Raw genomic sequence first — 21,195 nt, 5'->3', positions numbered from 1 at the left:
CTTATTCGCTCTTTCTAAACCACGTTCTTATTATTACTTTTGTAACATAATGTTTTTGTGGTTATGGAGAAAATTCTAATTGTGTTGTGTGGTAATGTTTTTTGTCTGGAAACAGGTCGTACCCATATGTAGATCGAGCATTAGGAGAAAGTATACATTAAGAGCTTCTATGCAACATGAGCTATAAATATTTTTCATTTGTCTGTGATTTATTTTTTTTAAATAAAAATACAATAGTTCAAATACGTGTATGTAAACCACAGTCACGTTTCAGGTGTAACCATAAAAGCTTCACGGGCATATTAAATTTGTAATTTATTATAGTAATAATAATCAATGTCCTTATGGGCTTTTCCATAATTAATATAATTAATTACAACTTTAGTATGGCCATGAAGCTATCATCGGTACAACTGTATTAATGTAGGAGAAGTTGCTCACCCCAAGAACACTTTAAAATTTTGTATTACAGAAATGGTATACTTGAACAAGGCTAAAGGGAAAAATCTTACTTTGTTCCTGGGAGCTTGATATTTCATCTTTATGGTGTAAAAGTTACAAAGAGAATGTTCCAGTGAGAAGAATACCAGAGCATTTTTTTTTTTTTGGGCGGGATGGTCATTTTGTTCCTGATACACGTACCTAGGGAAAGGCCACCGTTCGAAACGCATTGCATTTCCTCGTCTGTTCGATTTGGGTGGTTTTGGGATATGTTGTAGCTGAGGACCCCCTGATCAATTGTTTATATGTGGCCAACTCCCTATGCCCAACCCTGTGACCTCTAGAAGTCACGAAAAGTCACAACGTTACGTGGACTATCCTCATTTGCCGTAGCCCAGTATAACACACAACTATTTTTTGTATGCCAAGTTTGAACCAGTGTGACTTTTGGTGACCTCTGGAGGACACAGGGTTGGCCATGAGAAGTTGGCCCCATATAAACAATTTTCCGGAAGGTTCTCAGCTACATTATATCCAAAAATCTGCCAAATCGGACAGACGAGGAAATGCAATGCTGTTCGTACGGTATGATCTCCGAAGCTCACATGGTTGATCATAGGGAGTTGGCCCCATATAAACAACTGACCAGGGGGTCCTCAGCTACAACATATCCAAAAATCACCCAAATCGGACAGACGAGGAAATGCAATGCTTTTTGTACGGTGTCCTTTAATAATAAAAATCAATTGTTTACAACAACCAATATATTTGTTATAAAACAAATTATAAAAGTACTATACAGATGTCATAACCTGTTTCCTCTTTCTCATTAGAATTGGAATTTTTTTTTTCCCTAAAGTAACTTTAATAAAAAGGAACACAACGTGCATTTAAAAATAAATATATTGCAGTTTCATCAGTCATTTGTTGAAAAAGCGTGCTATGAATATGGAATTAGGCATCTTGGCTTCAAAACTATATATATGAAGCTCTCATGTTCGGATTCCACGTCAATCAGTAGGTCTTGTCTCATATAGTCTCGTTGCTGAAAAGGACGTTGAACTCAAAACCAACTCAACTATTGAATTTCAAGTGAAAACTTAGCAGATATGAAAGCTTTAAATTCTGAAGTAATATAAAAGATCTGACCCAAGACCCAGTTACGTCCTGTTGTTTTACATTCACGCTATAGTACTGGTCTAAACAAGGTGTTAATTCAATAATGTATTTATCTACTCATTCATCTACCAAGTTTAATAGATTCTTCTCCTAAGAATACTGAAGGATTTATTTTAGTTTCATGATTTCATAGAAAGATCTGAAAAATATATTGGCGAGATATCAAATCAAGCATTCAAAGTTATATTATTTTTTGATTTATATATATATTTTCCATTTCTATTTAAATATTGATAATTCATTCCAATTCTCAAATTCTGTGTAATAATCTTTGTTGATATTGAGGGGAAGGCATTCATTTGATGACTCGCGACGGCAAGAAATGGATAGAGAGATATATTAGAGAGATAGAGACGGCAAGAGAGATATATTAGTAACAGAATATTTTAAATCGTAATGTTTCCTTTCATATCCTTTTTTTTTTTTTTATTATTCAATTTGTTGAAATTAATTTGGCAATATTTATTTTTCAGAATTCAAGTACAGGAACAAGATCTCGCAGTGCCACTCCAGATTCTCTGGACTCGGAGTCCTGCAATTCTCCTCCTAGTCCGCCTCCGCCATCACTATGGCCTCTTTCTGGCTCACCAAGGCTTACTACAGACTGGGCGGGAACACACGCGGATATTTCTCCCATCAGAACATCGTAAGTAGTACAATGTAAGATAAAAGCAGTGTTCACCTAATTGTATTTACTTCCTAGAACTTCCTGGCATTTCGAATAATGTCAACAAGGATCATTTTTCGAGGGCTGCAGGTTAATACTTTTTTTGCAAAAAGTTTTTCACATGCTTTCGAGCCTGTATAATCCTCGAAAAAAAGATACTCGTTGTGATATATCTGAAACACTGGGAAATTTTTCAGCTTCTTCGAAAGTGAGTACTCTTTTGATCTTGTAATATTGTCTGTATTCTATACTCTGTGATTCAATACAATCCATACGCTTTACCAGTCAATACAGTCCATACGCTTTACCAGTCAATACAGTCGAGTATACTTTTTCTTTTTGTTTACCAATAACTTCGTGTAGTTAGAAAATAATATTGTAAAGAATCTTACCCAGGATGAAAACAAAATACTGGTTAGATCTGTAAATCACACCATACGAATATTGTTTTAAATGAATCTAATCAATAAAGAATACTATAATTACACAATACTGGGAATTGAGAACCTAATTTTGCTTATGTTGTTTTATATACATTGTGTGCTTCTTTTAAATAGAATATGACTCATTTAATTAGAAATCTTGTAGGCCTACTTACTGCCACAAAAGATAAAATAGAAAAATCTGTTAGCAAAGTTCATGTAATACTTTATGTAATATTTATCAGAAATCAAGCATACAGGGGCCGCGGTGGCTCAGTGGTAGAGCGTTCACCTCTGGTGTATGGGATCCTTGCTTTGATCCCAGCTCGTGCCAAGTGAACTTTGTGGGGGACAAACACCGTGTGCGTGGGTTTTCTCGGTGTTCTTCCGTTTCCTTCCACTTTATTCATTCCACTATTTTCATTCATTTCTCATCATCACCGTCTCCTTTAGCCTAGCCGGCGTAACCATGGGACGTAAAACTCGAAGATTTCATTTCATTTTTGTTTCAAATCAAGTATACAATTTAAAATAATACAATAATTTTATTAACATATTAATTTTACTTTGCGCAGTTGTCCCACAGACTAAAGAAAACATAGCCTTACGTGGTTTAACCATTCGAGTACTGTATTTGGAAACTTTAATACAATATTTTAGAATTTTTGAAGTTTTCAACGCATGAACGTGAATCAGATATATAGGAAAACCAATCATGAATAAAACATAGCTTTTAATCTAGTAATAAAATCATATTATGGTGAGTTAAGGTTTTCATGTTGTTTATTCAAATTATGTATCCTAAGAAAATAAATGTCCTTACGTACCGTGGATCTTTAATTTGTCTTGATTTCTTATATTTCACTCGCCTATTTCTGCGAGTATCGTCGAACGAATTAACTTTTTTTTGAAGATTAATGCAGTATGAATTTACGTGTAGTTTATTTGTCTCTTCCTCTCATATGTTGCTATGGAGATAACTCTTCCGTAAACATACTTTAACTGAACTAGTTTCTCTGCAAAATTATTAAATACAGTTATTGCATGCCGGAAGATGGATTTTTATAACTATATTCAACAATTTTCCGGAGAAGTAAATTAGTGCAACTTAAAGTGGCTTTGGTGGTTTATTTGAGTTCCTGATGTAATCTTTATGTTCTCAAACTTTTTTCTACCGATGAACGTAGACTTGTGTCCGAAATTCTGATTTGTACATAGTTTGCACATAGCTGTTAGAATTTAAAAGTCCAGAGCTATTTTCGATAAGGACTGATTTTAAATTAAGGTCACTTTAAAGTATATCATTAATAAGAATATTATTTTTCTTAGGCCAACAACGCCACCTCCAAGTTTTGTGCAGATATTCCATGCACCTATTGACGTACCATACAGGAAACCCATTGCAGTGACTCCAGCTGTAAACGGAAGAGAACCTGCGAGACGGCAACATAGCTTTAATAAGGATGCAGTCAACATTCAACTATTTCGTCGAAGTCCCTGGGTACCTGCAAGACTTGGAGGAGATGTGGCTTCAAATACAGGTAGAATAATTTTGACTTGTGTAGTTTGAATGCCTCATTACCGCGTTGATTTATCATGGCGTTCTTTGCTGTAAATTTAGAAACACTTATAAACCCCGATTGAGCACTCTTAGATTCTAAAATTATATATCTTTAAGGTTATTTTATTTTATTGTGCCTTTCAATTAATTTGTCCATATTTTTTTTCGGTATAGAATGCCTTCAATGCTTAAAGTACAGTTGCTGTACGGATCTTTTACTACTAGTTTTATTTAATTTTTCTTTTCTTCGTACCAATTTTTCTTCCTATTTAATGAAGCATTTAGTGAAAGTGCTTGTAATGTACCTTTAGTTTGTTTTGTTTTCAAAATAATATAGGGTGGCCCAAAAGTAGGTATACAGACCAGTATCGACCATTTTAATTTATTAAGATAATGAATTTATTTGTTTTGGTTTGTTGTGAGCTTAAGGTAAAAGTGAAAATAAATTAAGAACGGATAAGGAAAAAGCTAAGTCAATGCCTGTATGACTAACAATGAGTAAATGATATAAAATGTCATGACCAATCAGTACGGGACTGTATACCTACTTTTGGCCCACTCTGTATGATAAATGTAGCGATGGATAGTAGAGCTACAGAAATATTTCAATGTTGCAGTCGCAGAGAATATATCACATTTTGAGCTTTGGAACAAACTTTGTCTCATATGAGGTGTAGTGTATAAGAGAAGAAAAATTAATAAAGGAGTCACTAATTCCCAGTATGCACTTTAATAATATTCGTAAATGAAATTTAAATAGAAAACGGAATGTTAGAAAGTAAGTGTTATACATAATCAATAACCGTTAAATAATTGAATATAAAATTCTGTTTAATTAATTTAACGGACTTTATTGCATAGTAATTCTGTGGAAAATTATTACACGAACTTTGCGTTATAGAATTTTGTTAAGAGAGAGGAATGGAGAGCAAGATCTGCCTAGCAGCAGAATTAGCGTGATGAACGGAGGCATTGTTGCACTGGCAACATAGAGAACAATGTTTTAATGCAAAGAAATACAATCAATATAACTAGAGGCACGAGGTTTTCGCAATGTGCGTTAAAACGAAATGCTTCAGAATTAAATAATTTTCAGTTTCTTGGCGTTTTATGATATTCTATGTGTATTTTCATTGGTTTCCGTTCCGCGATAAAACGCGAATTTGGCAGTTTTGTGCGAAATTTTTAACAGTACGCGAAATAACGCGATTTTTTTTTAAAAAAAAATACGTTATCATTAATTTTAAAATGCCAGTTTTCCGCTGACGGAACGGTAGAACGTGGCATGAACGGTGCATTTTGGGTGACTCGGATACGACTCTAGAGAACATGTTGCGCGTTAGCTATCACCATCGCAGCTGGATAGGAAAATGTGGAAACATGTAACATGCTTACGTTTAATGCTTAAATGTAACTTGTGCTTATGTCATTTCAGAAGACAGCAAAACTTTCCTACTCATAGTAAGTTTAGTTACTAATTTTCCTTCAGTTTGATTAATATATATATACATATACATATATATATATATATATATATATATATATATATATATATATATATATATATATATATATATATAATTTTCTATAAGCGAAATTTACAATGTCAAATGAAATATTCAGTGTACTTTGTTTTTAGGTAATTGATGGTTTATTTCTGTAATGATCTATGAATAAAAGAAACAATTTTAAAAATGTCAGTTAATATCTTTTCCACAAAGCTACAACATGGGAAACTTTATTTGGAAAATGCGACAAAATGCGAAATATGAGAAACAAAACGCGAAATTTTCAAATTCTTAATGCGAAAAACTTGTGCCCCTAATAACAAAGATTTGATAACAAAGAGTTATCTAATATATCTTATTTGTAATATAAAATGGTAAAACTTTAATTTTACGCACCTTGTACAAATATGTAGTAGAATGAAAACTTTTGTTACTTTATAGCGTTCATAAGGTAAAACTATTATTCATCATAATAGTTTTCCGTGCTTTCGAATATTACCTTGTAAGGACACTAAACGAATTTCTTGTTGCTTACTCACATTTATTTTTCTGTCCCACAACAGAAGGAATTGAAATGTTGGGTTTTCAACAAATTGGTACCTTACATCTTCCTCGTCCACGTGAGCGACGTAGTGGTAGTGATCCAACGTCAACAGTTAGTAGTAAAGATGCTTTAATTGACGAAAAGATGGCTGTTACAGAGAGTAATCATCGGAGGCAACGTTCAGGTTCAAACCATCTGGGATTCGAAGAAATGTGTCGACAACAGCAAAAGCATCCACAGATTAATGACGAGGTTTTGGTAAGTGCTTTCTCACTGTCCTTACTTATATACTCTATCATTTTTTTTAAAAAATAATTTGATTCACTTAACTCCTTTATTTATTTATTTTTAAAGGAAATGGAAGACTTTCATTTACGGAGCTGCTGGTCGTATCCTAGTTTTATGGTTTGTACATCGTCTTTGGGGTAGATCAGGCTTTCGAATAACATAACATAACTCACGGTTGTAAAATTCGGAGATTTTCCCGAAAAGTATTTTTAACTTTTTTTTTGGGGGGGGAGGGGAGGAGAGGGACTATCGGAGTCCAGGGTGCTGTTATCTTCACGAAACGTATCTCACAAAACCCTGTATGTCCTAGGATATATATTTTGCCACGTTTTATGTGGGTAGTAGGTATAAAAACATAGAAGTTTTCTGATTCAAGGACAACAATAGCTAATATGATTTTGGGAGGAACAAAGAGAGAGATTGAGAAAGTGTGTGTGTGAGAGAGGGGATGTTTTCATATATAAACAATAGCCTGTAACTTTGAGTAAAGCAAGCGGCGGAAGAAGCGCTTACAGTATATTTAAGTACGTGTAAATACTGGTTGAATGGTAACACTTGGGATTATAATCATGTCGTCGACTAAAGTATTTTAAAAGGCATAATCATGAAGACTTATTTTCCGTCTAAATTTTCATATTTAAGGAGCTTCGGAGTTAGAAGAAATGGGTGAAAGAACGTTTAGATATTCTAATTACTAGCAGAAGTGGATAACTTTTTCTGTATCTGTTCTTTCCTTCCTTCCTTAAGATAAACTGTCATTGCAGTTTGGAGAAAGGATGTTGCATTGTTTTTGCACAAAAATATTTGCCGAAATCGTTTCGTTTTATTCGTCAAAAATACAGGGATGTGGACTTACTTTGGTGGCAAGTACACAGTCACCATAAAATTTCTTCTCCCAATAACTCTTGAGTGAATTGACCAATCAAAAGTTTTAATATAGGTAAAAGTTCTGATACAGATGTTTATTGATATATCTCACGTCAGAAGCAAGGGGGAAAATGTGTAATACGCACATATGCATATTTAAGAGTGGAAAAAATGCTTTTTAGCTTACGTCTTGGACACGAGAATCATAACAGTTTCAGGCTTTCTGTGATCTCTTTATTAATGTATCTTCTACCGCTACGCTGCTTGCTAAAACATGGTATACCTCCTGTTTATCCGCAAAACCCATGCTTCAATATAAGACTTTCGGATAGAGGAAAATATTAGTTCAGTTCACACTTTGTGAGAACTGGTTAGTATAATACAAAAGTTACTGTTGTAACACTTTTTAGCTCTTTGTTTCCTGATATTAATGATTAGATTTCCTATGCTTTACCTTCATAATATGGTTCACATATATGTTTGTGTATGTGATTATTTATATTTTCATTTCCCTATGTAGTTTTAATATTTAATCCTCACTAATTTTTATTATTAATTGTAATTTGTATTTTAAGTGAAGTTTATTTGTTCACAGCTTGTATGGCCTGTGTTTTAAATGATCTTTATTTGTTCACAGTCTGTATGGCCTGAACCAAATTTAGTTGGAAGGACGTGGGTCGAATATTTGGGTGAATCAGATATTGCCAAACTTCATCCTCTGTTGTTGTTGGAGGTGACAGCCGTATTGGAAAGCTGCAATATTGCCTTTCATAAACAAAAACCTCCGAAAAAGAAACGGAAAGAAGGTAAGGAAAATATATAATTGTCTTTTAGACTTGCTGTCCCATGATATTCATTCATTGCAACATTGCTACTAATGTCAACAAACATGAAAAGTCCCAAAAATGTATGCAGGAATTATGACTACCAAGTTGTTTCGTTTCAGTGTGTACAGATGAAAGAACATTGATGAACTAAGCAAGGCTTTTCAAATAGTTTCTTAGCTTCTGTTTAAATAAAATGCACTTTTATTTTGCCTTATCTATTCATACCTTCTTATCCATGCAAGCTTATTGTTCTGCCCTTAAAGTAAGCGCTGATAGTGAAGTACTATTACTAATATATGTTTGTTTATTTCTATAAGTTAGGAATCAGAAATCTTATATTTTTCAAAGTATCTTCTGTGCTATTTACTCCCAATATTTTGTTAGTGTTTATTTAAAATTTATTTGTTTATGACATTCACTATACAGACAGTCTTCGACTTATGTAAATAGATCGCTCCAAATCTCTTTTCGCATAGGTCGAAATATACGTAAGTTGAATTTTTATCACTGTCTAAATTTGTCGCAAACACGCATGAAAAAACGAGAAAAAATACTTCTTAATAATACTGTAATACAAAAACTCAATTTCATAATATGCTTTATAAATAGAATGCAGAACCTTATATTCTTACAAAACCAGTGGGTTAAAAATTAACTAATCAATAACAGTTAAACAATAGTTAATTACCTATTAATTAATAATTAGAATAGTTAATTAGCTCATACCTTACTCACTAGATAGCTCTCAAAATAGAATTTAGAAATTTAATACTATTTCTTACTTCAGATATAAATACCATATCGGAACTACGTAAGTATGAATTTACGAATATTTAATTTACAAAAGTCGAGGACTGTCTGTATTTAATTAGAATAGCATGGTCATTTACTTTGAGGGAGGAACGTAAACTGAAAATATTTGAAAATTAAATTCTGAGGCGAATATTCGGACCCAGAAGGGAGGGCGATTGAAATTGGCGAAAGCTTTATTGTTAGAGTCATTAAGTTCAAGAAGCTCAAGTGGGTAGGTCATGTAGCCTAGGATGACTAGACGTCCCATTTTTAACGGGATTGTCCCTTTTTTTCAGAAAGTCGTCCGGAGTCGCGAGAAAAATGCAAACGAGACGCAAAAGTATCCCTTTTCTCTCTCTTTTTTAAAATAAAAAGCGTTCTGTTTTTGGCTTGTATTTACGAATTTCTTGTAAGGACTTCAGCAGTGTTTTGAAGGAAAAACTAATTTTTTACAAGGAATTCAGTCAACCTCAAAAGTTAAAAGACAATACAAAAATTAATATTGGAATAAGCTTAAACAAACGAAAATTGGTTATTTTGAAAAAGCTAGAGACTTTTTCCGTACTGACATGAATTACGACATAACAATGGCTAGATCTAGGTGTATTGTCAGATTATGACAATTTGTAAAACATTTTTTTTTAATTCAATTTTTATATCTAGTCACCGTAATGTAACCAGAATCCCAAAATGGAAGAAAGTAGAAGCGCTTTCAAAATTTTAACTGAAAAGACAATCGGAAAGACCATTAGGAAGACCTAGGCGAAGATGGGGGGACAATGTGACGATGGATTTTGTAAAAATAGGAATACATAGTAGAAAGTGGGTCTAACTGGCAAAGGACAGAAGTCAATGAAGAGTTTTTGTAAATACGGTATTGAACCTTCGAATTTCATGGGCCATATAGTTAGTTAGTTAAAATCCACTGAATATTTGTGCAATAGACGAGGTGTTGCAGAAACCGATATTTCCATACCAAGTTCAACTGTTAATTTGCCAAGGTTATGACGAAATAGTAATAATGAAAAATAAAATAAAGCTATATGAAAATCTAACATGTAAGTGTTTTTAAAGTATACCTCCATGTTGAACACTGTATCTGAATGCGTTTCGAATGTTGTATCTGTATATTCACTATGGCACCTACATTTTCGTCATTTATTATTCCCCTTTCTTTGTGTACATTTATCAGTCAACCCGCCCTGTTAGTTTTCCTCCCTTCACTTTGTACCTGACAATAGTATTGAAACTGATTGTCTCATGGCGTCGCTTCTCCAGCTTCTCAGCAACTATTCTTTTTTATATCATTTGTTTCCTTCCTTCTTTTTTCTCGTTCTGTGTGAAGAATAATTTTGCGAAAGCTTAAAGTTAATTTCTATTGTGTTGTGTGATAATGTTTTTACATATTTTTGATAAGTAATTTGGAGCCTAATTCTATATGAGTAAATTATTTCCTGATATATTAACTTTTCTTCCAGATGCCAATGTTTTTGGAGTTTCCTTAGCTACTCTTCTTGAGAAGGATTTCCAAGTAACTGGCGAAAAATGTAATGTTCCTCTAGTCATGCAAAAGGTGAGTTAGGTTCTGTTGAAGCGGAAAATCTTAATTCCAGTTTCCTCTGGTTTATTTAATGTGAAAATGTATTTCAATTTCTATCAAAATCCAAACTGTGATATCATATGTGCTAAGAATATTTATTGATGTTATGTTTTACTAAATACATTACTAGTACATTAGCTGACAGTTACTAAATATATTACTAGTAAAATTTACTCGGATGGATCCAAACTGTGATATATGTGCTAAGAATATTTATTGATGTTATGTTTTACTAAATACATTACTAGTACATTAGCTGACAGTTACTAAATATATTACTAGTAAAATTTACTCGGATGGATCCAAACTATGATATCATATGTGCTAAGAATATTTATTGATGTTATCTTTTGAATATAATAATAATAATAATAATAATAATAATAATAATAATAATAATAATAATAATAATAATAATAATAATAATAATAACAACAACCTGACAGTTACTAAATATATTACTAGTAAAATTTACTCGAAACTATCCTCCTTTCAGATCTGTTACGTTATAAATGTACATATACATATATTATAGGCAATCAACGGCGAATTTGGAAATAACTTTTTTACTTCTTCTATTGTGAATTACACAGAGGATCAATACACGGTCTCCCAAAAGTGGATATACATCCCTGCATTGATCAAGTATAATATTCTAGCTTATAGGTTTATTTGCTTCGGCAGTCCCAAGCTTAAGATATAAGTAAAAAGACATTAAGAACAAATGATAAAGAAACTAAGTCTACTTAATGGATAACAATAAAAAATGACATAAAAAGCAATGAGTTGATCAGTACGGGACTATATACGTACTTTTGGGCCACCCTGTATAATAAAACACAATAATACACCTACTTAACCCTTAACTTTGAAGCCTTCATCATAAAATTTCGTTGCGTCACCTACTGACGTCGTCTTAAGCGAGAAGATAGTTTAAAGTGAAAGTGTTATGGAAAGAAGCAAATGAACAAGAATAATATAAACGAAGAAATGCTAGGTAGACTGGGTTTAGGTGAACATAAAGAGAACCATTCTTCCAAACCTCGTGGTGATATTCTCTTTTAAAAAGAAATTCACTTCGTTCACGAAAAGAATAATTTATTGTCTGAAGACTGAGATTGTGTTGTATGCATTAATGTCATGGAATAAGTTTTTATCGAAATTTCCAAAATCAGTATGTAATTATAGTTTTGTAGTTTTTGAAAAAAAAACTACGTTTTTATTAAATAATGATTAAGTGAAACACTTAAGCATAAATTGATAATTAGATAAACTCTGAACAGTGTAGTTTATGTCCTAAAACACTGAGACACAAAAATTAAAAGTAAAGATAAAAACAACTACTACGATATATTAAAAATTCTAAAATAGTCACCTTTTAAGATATACGTCTATTATAGTTCTAGAGATTAAAATATATTTCCTATCCTGTAGTTGTAATAAAATATTTTCCCTTCTACCGTATATTAGAACTTTAAAATCCACATTTTATAAAATATAGTCCGAGTTACCTCGGTTATCAATTATCTTTTCTACAAATACAGAGTCAATTAAATTTCTCCTGTCAGTCATTGGTTCCAATTTAATATATGTTTTCCAGTATTCATACGTGCTAGAGTAATAAGCCAGTCCTAAGTTAAAACAAAATATTCTATGAAAACAATTTGTAGTAGTAGTAGTAGTAGTAGTAGTAGTAGTAGTAGTAGTAGTAGTAGTAGTAGTAGTAGTAGTAGTGCTGCTACTACTACTACTACTACTACTACTACTACTACTACTACTACTACTACTACTACTACTACTACTACTAATAATAATAATAATAATAATAATAATAATAATAATAAGAGGCGTAACTAGAACCTTGCAGGTTCGTGACAAACTTTTACGGTGGCCCCCTTCTGGTTTCTATAAGTAATAATTTACATTATTACAAATTTTATAATAATAGCATTATTTTTATACTCCGAGTATTAGAAACATGCAGCTCTAAATATATACAATTTATATGCAAAATGGGCCTATATACAACTTATTTCTATAAGCTAATGTTTTATTGTGCTCTATAACATTTTTATATCTTAAAATTCATACCCTCTTTCTTTGACTTAGACAAATTTGTATATTACTTCTTCGAAATGCCGCTTCCCAACTAAATACTGATAGATGCATGAGTCCTTGTGTTCCTTAGATAGTTATTATTATTATTATTATTATTATTATTATTATTATTATTATTATTATTATTATTATTATTATTATTATTATTATTATTATTGAAACTAAACGCTCTTACTTGACCGTTGTGACAAGAATAATCCAAAACCATATGAAAGCTGTACAAACTTTCTGAAAGCTGGATGAAACGAAGCGATTTTTCACTAAAGGAAAAAAGCTAATTCATTTATTGTTTCCACTTAAGAGATCTCATTTCTAAAAGAAGGCCGCATAGTTAATATTTCTCGCCAAGTAAGTATCTTTGCTGTATGTTTCTGCGAACTCATCAGCTTTATGTAGAAAATCACTATAACTTAGTAATTTACTTCCCAGGACGCTAAAGTTTGACAATCATTTCACTCAAACTATTGAGACGATAGTTTAATCTACATCATAATTTAGTCGACATGCTTTTATGTTGACCTCCTCGTCCAGTCCTCCAAATATATTTCAGGAATTTTTCTGCTATCCACGTTATCTTTATAAAAATTGTACTTCTTTTCATAAATCCATGTTTTTCGATGCAAGTATGATAGAGACAACGTTTATTGTCTCCAATATTTTGTGTTGCAAAACCATTAAGTTAAGAAAAAAAAGTTATAATTCTCAATATGCTCTTTTTTAATACTTTAGCTTCATGTTTTTGTCAGACTGTGAACTCAACAGAATTGTTTTAAATAAAGCATTTTGAATGTCTTAAAATCTCACTTTCAAGGCAAAAACTACGTTATAACAGTATATTCCGGTCCATTTTGTTGGATTTACTTTCTTCATAATTACATTTTGGTTATCTGTGCTGGACAAAAGACTGCTGACTGTATTTCACCGCTTGATATTGGGTCCAAAAATACTTACTATGATTTCATTATGACATACCCTATACATATTACTGAGATCTTCCGCGTTCGTTATTAATAACTTATTTAAATCTTTTCACTTCACTTTAACGTCCCACGATTATGCCTGTTAGGTTAAGGGAGACGGGTAATTGAAGCAAGTGAATGATGATGGAAGAATTGGTGGAATGTTAACGTTGGAGGAAGCTGGAGTACCGTGAGAAAACTCACGGACACGATGTTATTCCCAACAAAATTACGTAGTCGGTGATCGAACCAGGGACCCTACGCACAAGAGGTAAACGCTGTGCCACTGATGCGATGTGTCCCCAACATAAGATTTAAGAATGGTATATTACCTGTGTAATAATGATATATATGAATACAATGTGTTTTTTTTTTTTCCTTTAATGGGATATTAAGAATGCTTTCATGAATATATATATAAGTAAACATGTATAAGTAAACATATGCACCGGCCCATGGGTGGATCCCTTTATCTTGTGGGCACATGATTTTTTGCCAGAGTCCACTCACCCTATAATTACAGCATTGATAATAATAATTATAATAATCTTCTACAGAGAGACATGATGTGAAATTCTTCTCAGAAAATTTGTAAAATGGTTATTAAATACTGATTTTGGAAATTGGAATAAAATTGGATTCTGGTCAATCATTCGTACCAAAATTTTCACTTTCAGATATAAATTCTTCTTTTCGAAAAGGAAGAAAAATGGATTTTATTTAAAAATAAACAAATGTTACAACACAATTTCGAAGAGTGGTACTTTTATTTTCATGTAAACAACGTACACAGCTTTTTCGTTATGTAATAACTCGGTAATTTAGTAGTAACATTTCACTTGTAGCAATTATATTGTGAAGCACGTAACTTTATTTCAGTTTGCAACTTCAGCATCTATCAATTCTGAATACAACAGACTGTCTATAGTTCGAAATATTGTGTAATTCTAACAAATGTTTATTGACCTTGTAAATTATTGAAAACAATGGTAAAAAAGTCGTAGGTAAATGGAATTTTTGAATTTTCTGTTTGGATAATCGAAGTAGTACATTACAAGAATTTTTAATGTTGAACAGATTGCAAACAGAAGAATTCAACTTCGGTTGGTTTTCAGTTATCCAGAAACACTCGTAGCGAAGAGTGATAGAAAAACATAATCCGTCTAATGATGATAAAGAAAATAAAGACAAAATAGACGATTAAGTAAAGAAGAGTGTGTCAAAAGCGTGTGAAGTTTCCGAAAGTAGAGTTTTTGAATGTAAACCAATTGTTTTTAAAGACGTTATTCACGGAATGAATGAAATTGAAGATTTTATTGATCATGTCATCATAGGTATTCTGCCGTTATTGGCAGACCACTTGCTGCAATTGAGAAGCTTCCATACCTCTTCGTCTTCGTTAGCTTTTCCGCTAACCTCTTCGTCTTCATGTACGATTTTTCTGTTTTGATATCGTCCATTAATTGTAGTCTCCTTCTCCCCTTCCCTCTTTTTCCTGTCAGCATACCTTCTACCATCCGAGAACATGTCGTTTGTTTGCTTGTTTTGCGGGATTGTATCACATAAATAATATGCTGCTTTAAAGGTAAACTCTACATATTATATATATATATTTAATTATATATAATATATGTAATTTATAATTTAGCTGACAATATATAATTTTATTTGTCAGCTATTGAGCTATCTGGATCGCTATGGAGTACGAGAAGAAGGCATTTTAAGAGTACCTGGACAGAAGCTGAAGATTGAAAGTCTGAAAGCTGAAATAGAAGCGGAATTCTATCGAAGGCCTGAGCTGGTGGATCACGCTTTACAAAGTTGCTCCTGCCATGACCTGGCCGCTGTGCTCAAGACTTTCCTCAGGGATCTCCCACAACCTCTGCTCACCACAGAGTATGTCGGCATGTTCTATCATTGTCATGGTAAGCTTTTTTTTTTTTTATTATTTTTTATTATAAATTTGTACTTTCGTGAATACCTAGGTATACAGTGTTCATTTTCTATCCATCATAAAAATAATGTTTTGATTCTATAGTCTAGAATTGATAGAGAAGAAAGAACAAAGGCTGAAGGTTTTTGAAAATGGAAGTTTTGAGGAAAAGATTTGGTACACAAATAAATGATCAAATGGACGAGTGGACAAAAGTAGCACAATGCGGAACTTTATAATGTGCATTTGGCACCGAACACTATATAGTTATAAAGTTGTCAAAACGTATAAGATGGGCTTCTCATGTTGGAAATAAGCGCGTGGTGTAGGAGGTTTTAGTTGAAAACCCTATGAGAAAAGTACATTTTGAATAGAACAAACAGAAAGTAGGAGAATAATATAAAAGAAGAATCGGAGGGGGAGCAGGCTGAGGTTGATAGAGTTAGCTTTAGAATCCAGTGGCGAGATTTTTTTCCTTCTTTTCCTGCGACGATATTTCGTAAGAAGGAGCAGGAGTAGATACAGGTAGTATATGAGGGCCGTTCGGAAAGTAAGCTCTAAGTAATTGGTTGAAAATGAAACACCAATTGCTCTATTTTTCAACATAGTTTCCATAAACATTCAAGCACTTATCATATCTCTGAGTAGCTTAGAAATTCCACCAGCATAAAAATCTCCCGCCTGAACCTTGAGCCACAATACTTCCTGTAGCCTAACCTCCGTGTCACTGTCAATGTAACAGTTCTGGAAATTTGGAAATTCGTCAGAAAGCTCCGAGATTGTGAAATGTCGATTTTCACGAACTTTTCCGTCAATTTTCTGAACGAGTTCATCAGTGACCATTGATCGCCTGCCACTCTTCTCTTCGTCATGAGTGTTTGTTCGTCCACTTTTAAAATGAACGAACCATTCCACGAACAACTCTTTCACTCATTACACTTGGTCCATACATCGCACAAAGTTCCCAATGAACAGCTGCTGCCGAATGTTGTTTTGCCGTAAGAAAATGTATAACAGCTCGCACCTCGCACTTGGCGAGGTTTTCTATTGCAGCAGATATTTTGAGACGCTACAAAACTGGAACTAGTGATCAAACACCACGACTGGATGCAGACTGATCTACCGCGCACGTCTATGCAAAGATGGTAGCGGTGTCCACACTACTTCACGCACAGTGACCAATCGGATGGATATATATCGGGTAGTTAGTTGAAGTGGAAGAATCTTGAGAATGCCCATGCACATAGTGTAGTCCACCGGAAACTTATTGATGCATAATATAGGATGTAATTAGACTTTTCGTAACCACTGAGTCTTCGTACATTTTTTTATATGCTCTTGAATATCTAGATTTCTTAATCTAGTACATTAAATTGTGTTCGAACAGATGGCGGAAAGTGTATTATGAGCAGTTTTCATTTGCAGAAATGTCCTTTATTTCAAGTCTTCAAATTTTGGTTTTGAATTTAAGCTCATTATTAATGTTTGCGTTTGGGGGTGAATTTAGCCTAGTTTCTCAAATATGAATTTACGTTAAAATAAACTCATTGTGAAAGCGAACTGATATAACTTGGTTAATATATAAACTTTTATCTTTCTTACAGTGATAGCTGATATTGAAATCAAAATCCGTGCATTGAATTTGCTTGTACTACTTCTACCAGCTGAACACAGAAATGCCTTACGAGCTCTTGTTACCTTCCTGGCAAGAGTTGTTGAGCATGAAGAATACAACAAGATGTCGCTACACAACGTTGCAATGATCATGGCTCCCAATTTATTCCCTCCACGAAGTGTTCGAATCAGTGACAAAGATAACATCACGGCTCAAGTGAGCTTTGCAGCCGATACTTGTAGCCTGACCAAGATGCTAATTCAGTACCGTGAGGTGCTGTGGGCAGTCCCTGATGAGCTAGTCTTCCAGATTCGGCAGCAAAACGAAGAAGAGAGAGTGAAGAAAGTACAGAAGGAAAACAGTAAACCGGTAAGTTTTGTTTGAGAAACTTAAGAACTTTGCTTTTAGTTGATTTTTTTTTCTTGTTGAGCGTCCTTTAAATGTAGAGAAATTGCATACAATTTCGATGATCCATCGTCACCATCTTCGGTCCGATGTAAAACAACATACGCTGCGTAACTATCGCATTATGAAGTTGCTTCCGGCTTTAGAAAATGGATGATTATATACCTTAAAAGAAAAAGTCTTTGCAACACTACAGTGTGTATGGCAGGAAAGTACCATATGTCTTCTGAATTCCTTAGATTTAAGACAAGCTTATGATCATATTACTAACTTGCATATATAACATTTACAAAAGCTGGAAATGACAGTTGAAAAATGTTTTATAACTGATCAAACTAATACTAGCACAAGAATTACTCCCTTAAGCAGGAAACAATGGTTACAAATTAAATGGAAAGCGACTAAATAATTAAAGTGCATCACTTTGAAGTAATTGAAGGGTCGAACTTAATGTCGAAAGTAATCGATTTTGATAAAAAGAACCAATTGGTTTTGAACTAACAGATCATCAAGCGAGTCAATTTTCACTTTATTTACAGTTCAAAGACAACCGACAGTCCAAGTAAACTCTCTTAAAAGCAGCAAAGATGTTCACGCAAGATAAAAATGAGCTTACGTTCGTATTGAGGAGTAAGAACATCTCAATATTTTCGCATAGACGTTTATAGAACCCACAATTCTTAAATGTTTCAGGGTTGCATATTAGCGTTATGCAAAAATCACCTTTATGAATAAATGGGATTTGGATACCCACCGTTACCCGTGAAGAATTTAACGGATTGAATCCAGTAGCGAATTCAATTGAGATAACAGCTTTAGCTATATACTTCATGAAACAGAATTCAGAGATTCGCTTTTGTTCAAGAGCTATCATGTAAAGTAACGGACCTACTAACATTACAATATTGTAAGGCTTTAGTGTGATCCTAATAAACTGTATAAGGAGAATCTTTAAGTGACATCATGCTATTTAAAGCACTCTAAAAGAGTTCGTGGCTAACCGATTTGACGTCAAAGTTGAATGAGTTTAACTGAGTGAAGTGTACTCTTTTATAGCCGCATTTCCTTTATTACCACAAATGACTCAAATTCTCAACGGTTGTTTAGACCAGCGCTATTCAACCGGGGGTACGAGTACCACTGGGGGTACCTGAAGATGTTTCTGGGGGGTACATAATCCTAAAATAAGCATATTTGCAATATTTATTGAATAATCATAGTTCAAGAAAATTTTGAAATTTCCCATGTTAATTTTTTCGGATGTGCAGATTTCTCCCAATAAATAGTCTTTTGATTGACACACTGATGGTCCTTTTGTTGGGTCTCAATTTGTTCCCCTTTTTAATCAACAGAACAAGTGTATTATGTTTAATAAGTTCATTTCGATTTGATTTATTTTAAACAGCTTCATGGGTACACAATTGGATGGCGGTGTGTGTCTAGGTGTACGCAAAAAAAAAAAAAAAGTTGAATAGCACTGGTTTAGACAATAATGTACAGGCTCATTAGAATTGTGGTATAGATACCATTGGTATAGTCATGCTGTAGAGCAGTGATGTATTTAGGAGGGGACGCTTCCGGACTTAAGCCCCCCCGCCGAAATCTTACTTACTACAGTAAAGTATATGAAATATCTTGCAGAATTTTCCCATTTTCAGGCAAAGCCCCCCTCCCGAAAGTTAACAAAGCTCCCCGAAACAAAATCGTAAATACGCCACTGCTGTAGAGGATGTCAGCCATTTTGGGAGTAAGCTTGTAAACTATTTTCATTTGGTTCCTTCCGAGTTCGATTAATTTGATTTTTTTTTTTTAATTCATTATGATGGTTGCTTCTGTATAGCAAATCTGATCTCTAATTGCAGTGTAAGAAATTACGATGAACAGTTAATAAATAGTAACGTGTACTGTAAATTTCAGTTAAATTCGCTTGAAGCCAAATTACATGTAAGCTTTGGGGAGTGAGCGTAGCTCGTCTGAAATTTCTAACACATCTAACTTGAGCAACTTGTAAATTATCATTAGATAGTTACTAAGGGCCTTATGCAGAGTCGCTCTGTCGCGTGATTAGTGCCATACTAAAGAGTTCGATTAACATATGTTACCTGCAGTAGTCAGGTCTTTAGTATGACGCTAATCATAAGTCAAAATGACTCTGCATAAGGCGGTGGAAGTTTAGAAATAAAATGATTCTTTTAGGCTTAATTGAGAAGCTTTTAGATATCAGTGCAGGATATTGTAAGACCCAAACTATTTGACCTGAATTGGCCTTCTTGATTGTAATAGCACAAGGCTTAACCGTTATAGCTATTTCAAGATTATAAAGATAATTTGGTGTATTTACTTTAAATGTCACTTCAAATCCAAAACATTCTATGCATGACCAAAATTCAGTTTCCTCGTAAATACCTTGAATTACAAAAGATAAAAGGAACTTTTAAATGATCTTTTCTTAAAACAACAACTGTAAAGGTATCTTGATATTAAAGTAGTGCAGCGGGATAGATAGATTAGTATGTCTATATATATATATAATATTGTGTGACGACTTATAATTTTGAAAGTTCTGGGTCCATCTACGTGATAAAGTAGCAATTGTTAAGACATAGTGTGTTACTAGTTTGTTATCGAGAGAGCACCTTCAGACGAATGGGTTCTGCACGTTCTTTAACCAGGTAATAGTTTTTTCTTCATATATACATATATATTGATTCAAGTTAAACTTATTTGTGACTGGAAGCGAGGGGAGAATTCTGAACATTAAAAAAAAAAAAAAAATCTGGGTTAGAAATTTTAGGGTACTTTATAAAACAAACTAATAATAAAGATGGTTATTCTTCTTTGATGTTTGCAGATGATGAAGCTGTTGCACTGGCGTCCGAGAGAGCCAATTATTCGGAAAATTGAGAACGAAGTCGATTTTCAAGAAGGCGTTGTTCGAATTGATGCCAAACAGTTTCGTATGAGCGGCTATCCAGTTAGACTTTCTGAAAATACTACAGCCGGGGATGTAGTACTGAGGTAAGTTTTAAACTATCCAGAAAATACCCTTTTACAACTGTAGCAGAAATGATCCGACAATATTCCCATTTGACATACAGTAGTGAAGTGTCTCATAAACAGAATTGATCAAGGAAACTCGGTCTGTCTTTTGTTAAGTATTGTGCCTAAGGCTAAATTTTAGCTTACGGAATCTAACGTAGCTACGTGGATTTACAAAACCTGCCGTTATTAATAATAATAAACGATTGTGTTGTATGGTTCCAAACATAGTTACTTGCTCTGAGGGAAGAACGCAAACTGAAAGTATTTGAGAATGAAGTATTGAGACGAAATTCGGATCCAAGAAGGATGAAATTGGAGAATGGCGGAAATTTCATAACGAGAACTACAAAGTTTATATCATTTACCAAACATTATTCTGGTCATCAAGTCAAGAAGCCTGAGTTGAGCAGGTCATGTAACTAGAATG

General features: G+C 33.4%; 1 protein-coding gene across 4 annotated transcripts in view; it reads left to right on the top strand.

Moving 5' to 3' along the window:
- LOC145683934 (rho GTPase-activating protein conundrum-like) overlaps window positions 1-21,195 on the top strand; it is a 426,775-nt gene that overhangs the window by 393,721 nt on the left and 11,859 nt on the right. For all 4 annotated transcript variants that reach the window (XM_081755628.1, XM_081755626.1, XM_081755629.1 and 1 more), the window contains 8 exons: window positions 2,094-2,266; window positions 4,039-4,250; window positions 6,342-6,580; window positions 8,115-8,283; window positions 10,575-10,669; window positions 15,449-15,698; window positions 17,311-17,690; window positions 20,578-20,744. In XM_081755628.1, coding sequence (XP_081611754.1) covers window positions 2,094-2,266; window positions 4,039-4,250; window positions 6,342-6,580; window positions 8,115-8,283; window positions 10,575-10,669; window positions 15,449-15,698; window positions 17,311-17,690; window positions 20,578-20,744 — 1,685 coding nt within the window. The remainder of the gene's footprint in view (window positions 1-2,093; window positions 2,267-4,038; window positions 4,251-6,341; window positions 6,581-8,114; window positions 8,284-10,574; window positions 10,670-15,448; window positions 15,699-17,310; window positions 17,691-20,577; window positions 20,745-21,195) is intronic.

The sequence above is a fragment of the Thermobia domestica genome, chromosome 4 (genome assembly GCF_964235325.1).
Source record: "Thermobia domestica chromosome 4, izTheDome1.hap1.1, whole genome shotgun sequence".
In the NCBI taxonomy this organism is placed as follows: domain Eukaryota; kingdom Metazoa; phylum Arthropoda; class Insecta; order Zygentoma; family Lepismatidae; genus Thermobia; species Thermobia domestica.
This window is presented reverse-complemented; position numbering and strand designations above follow the sequence as displayed.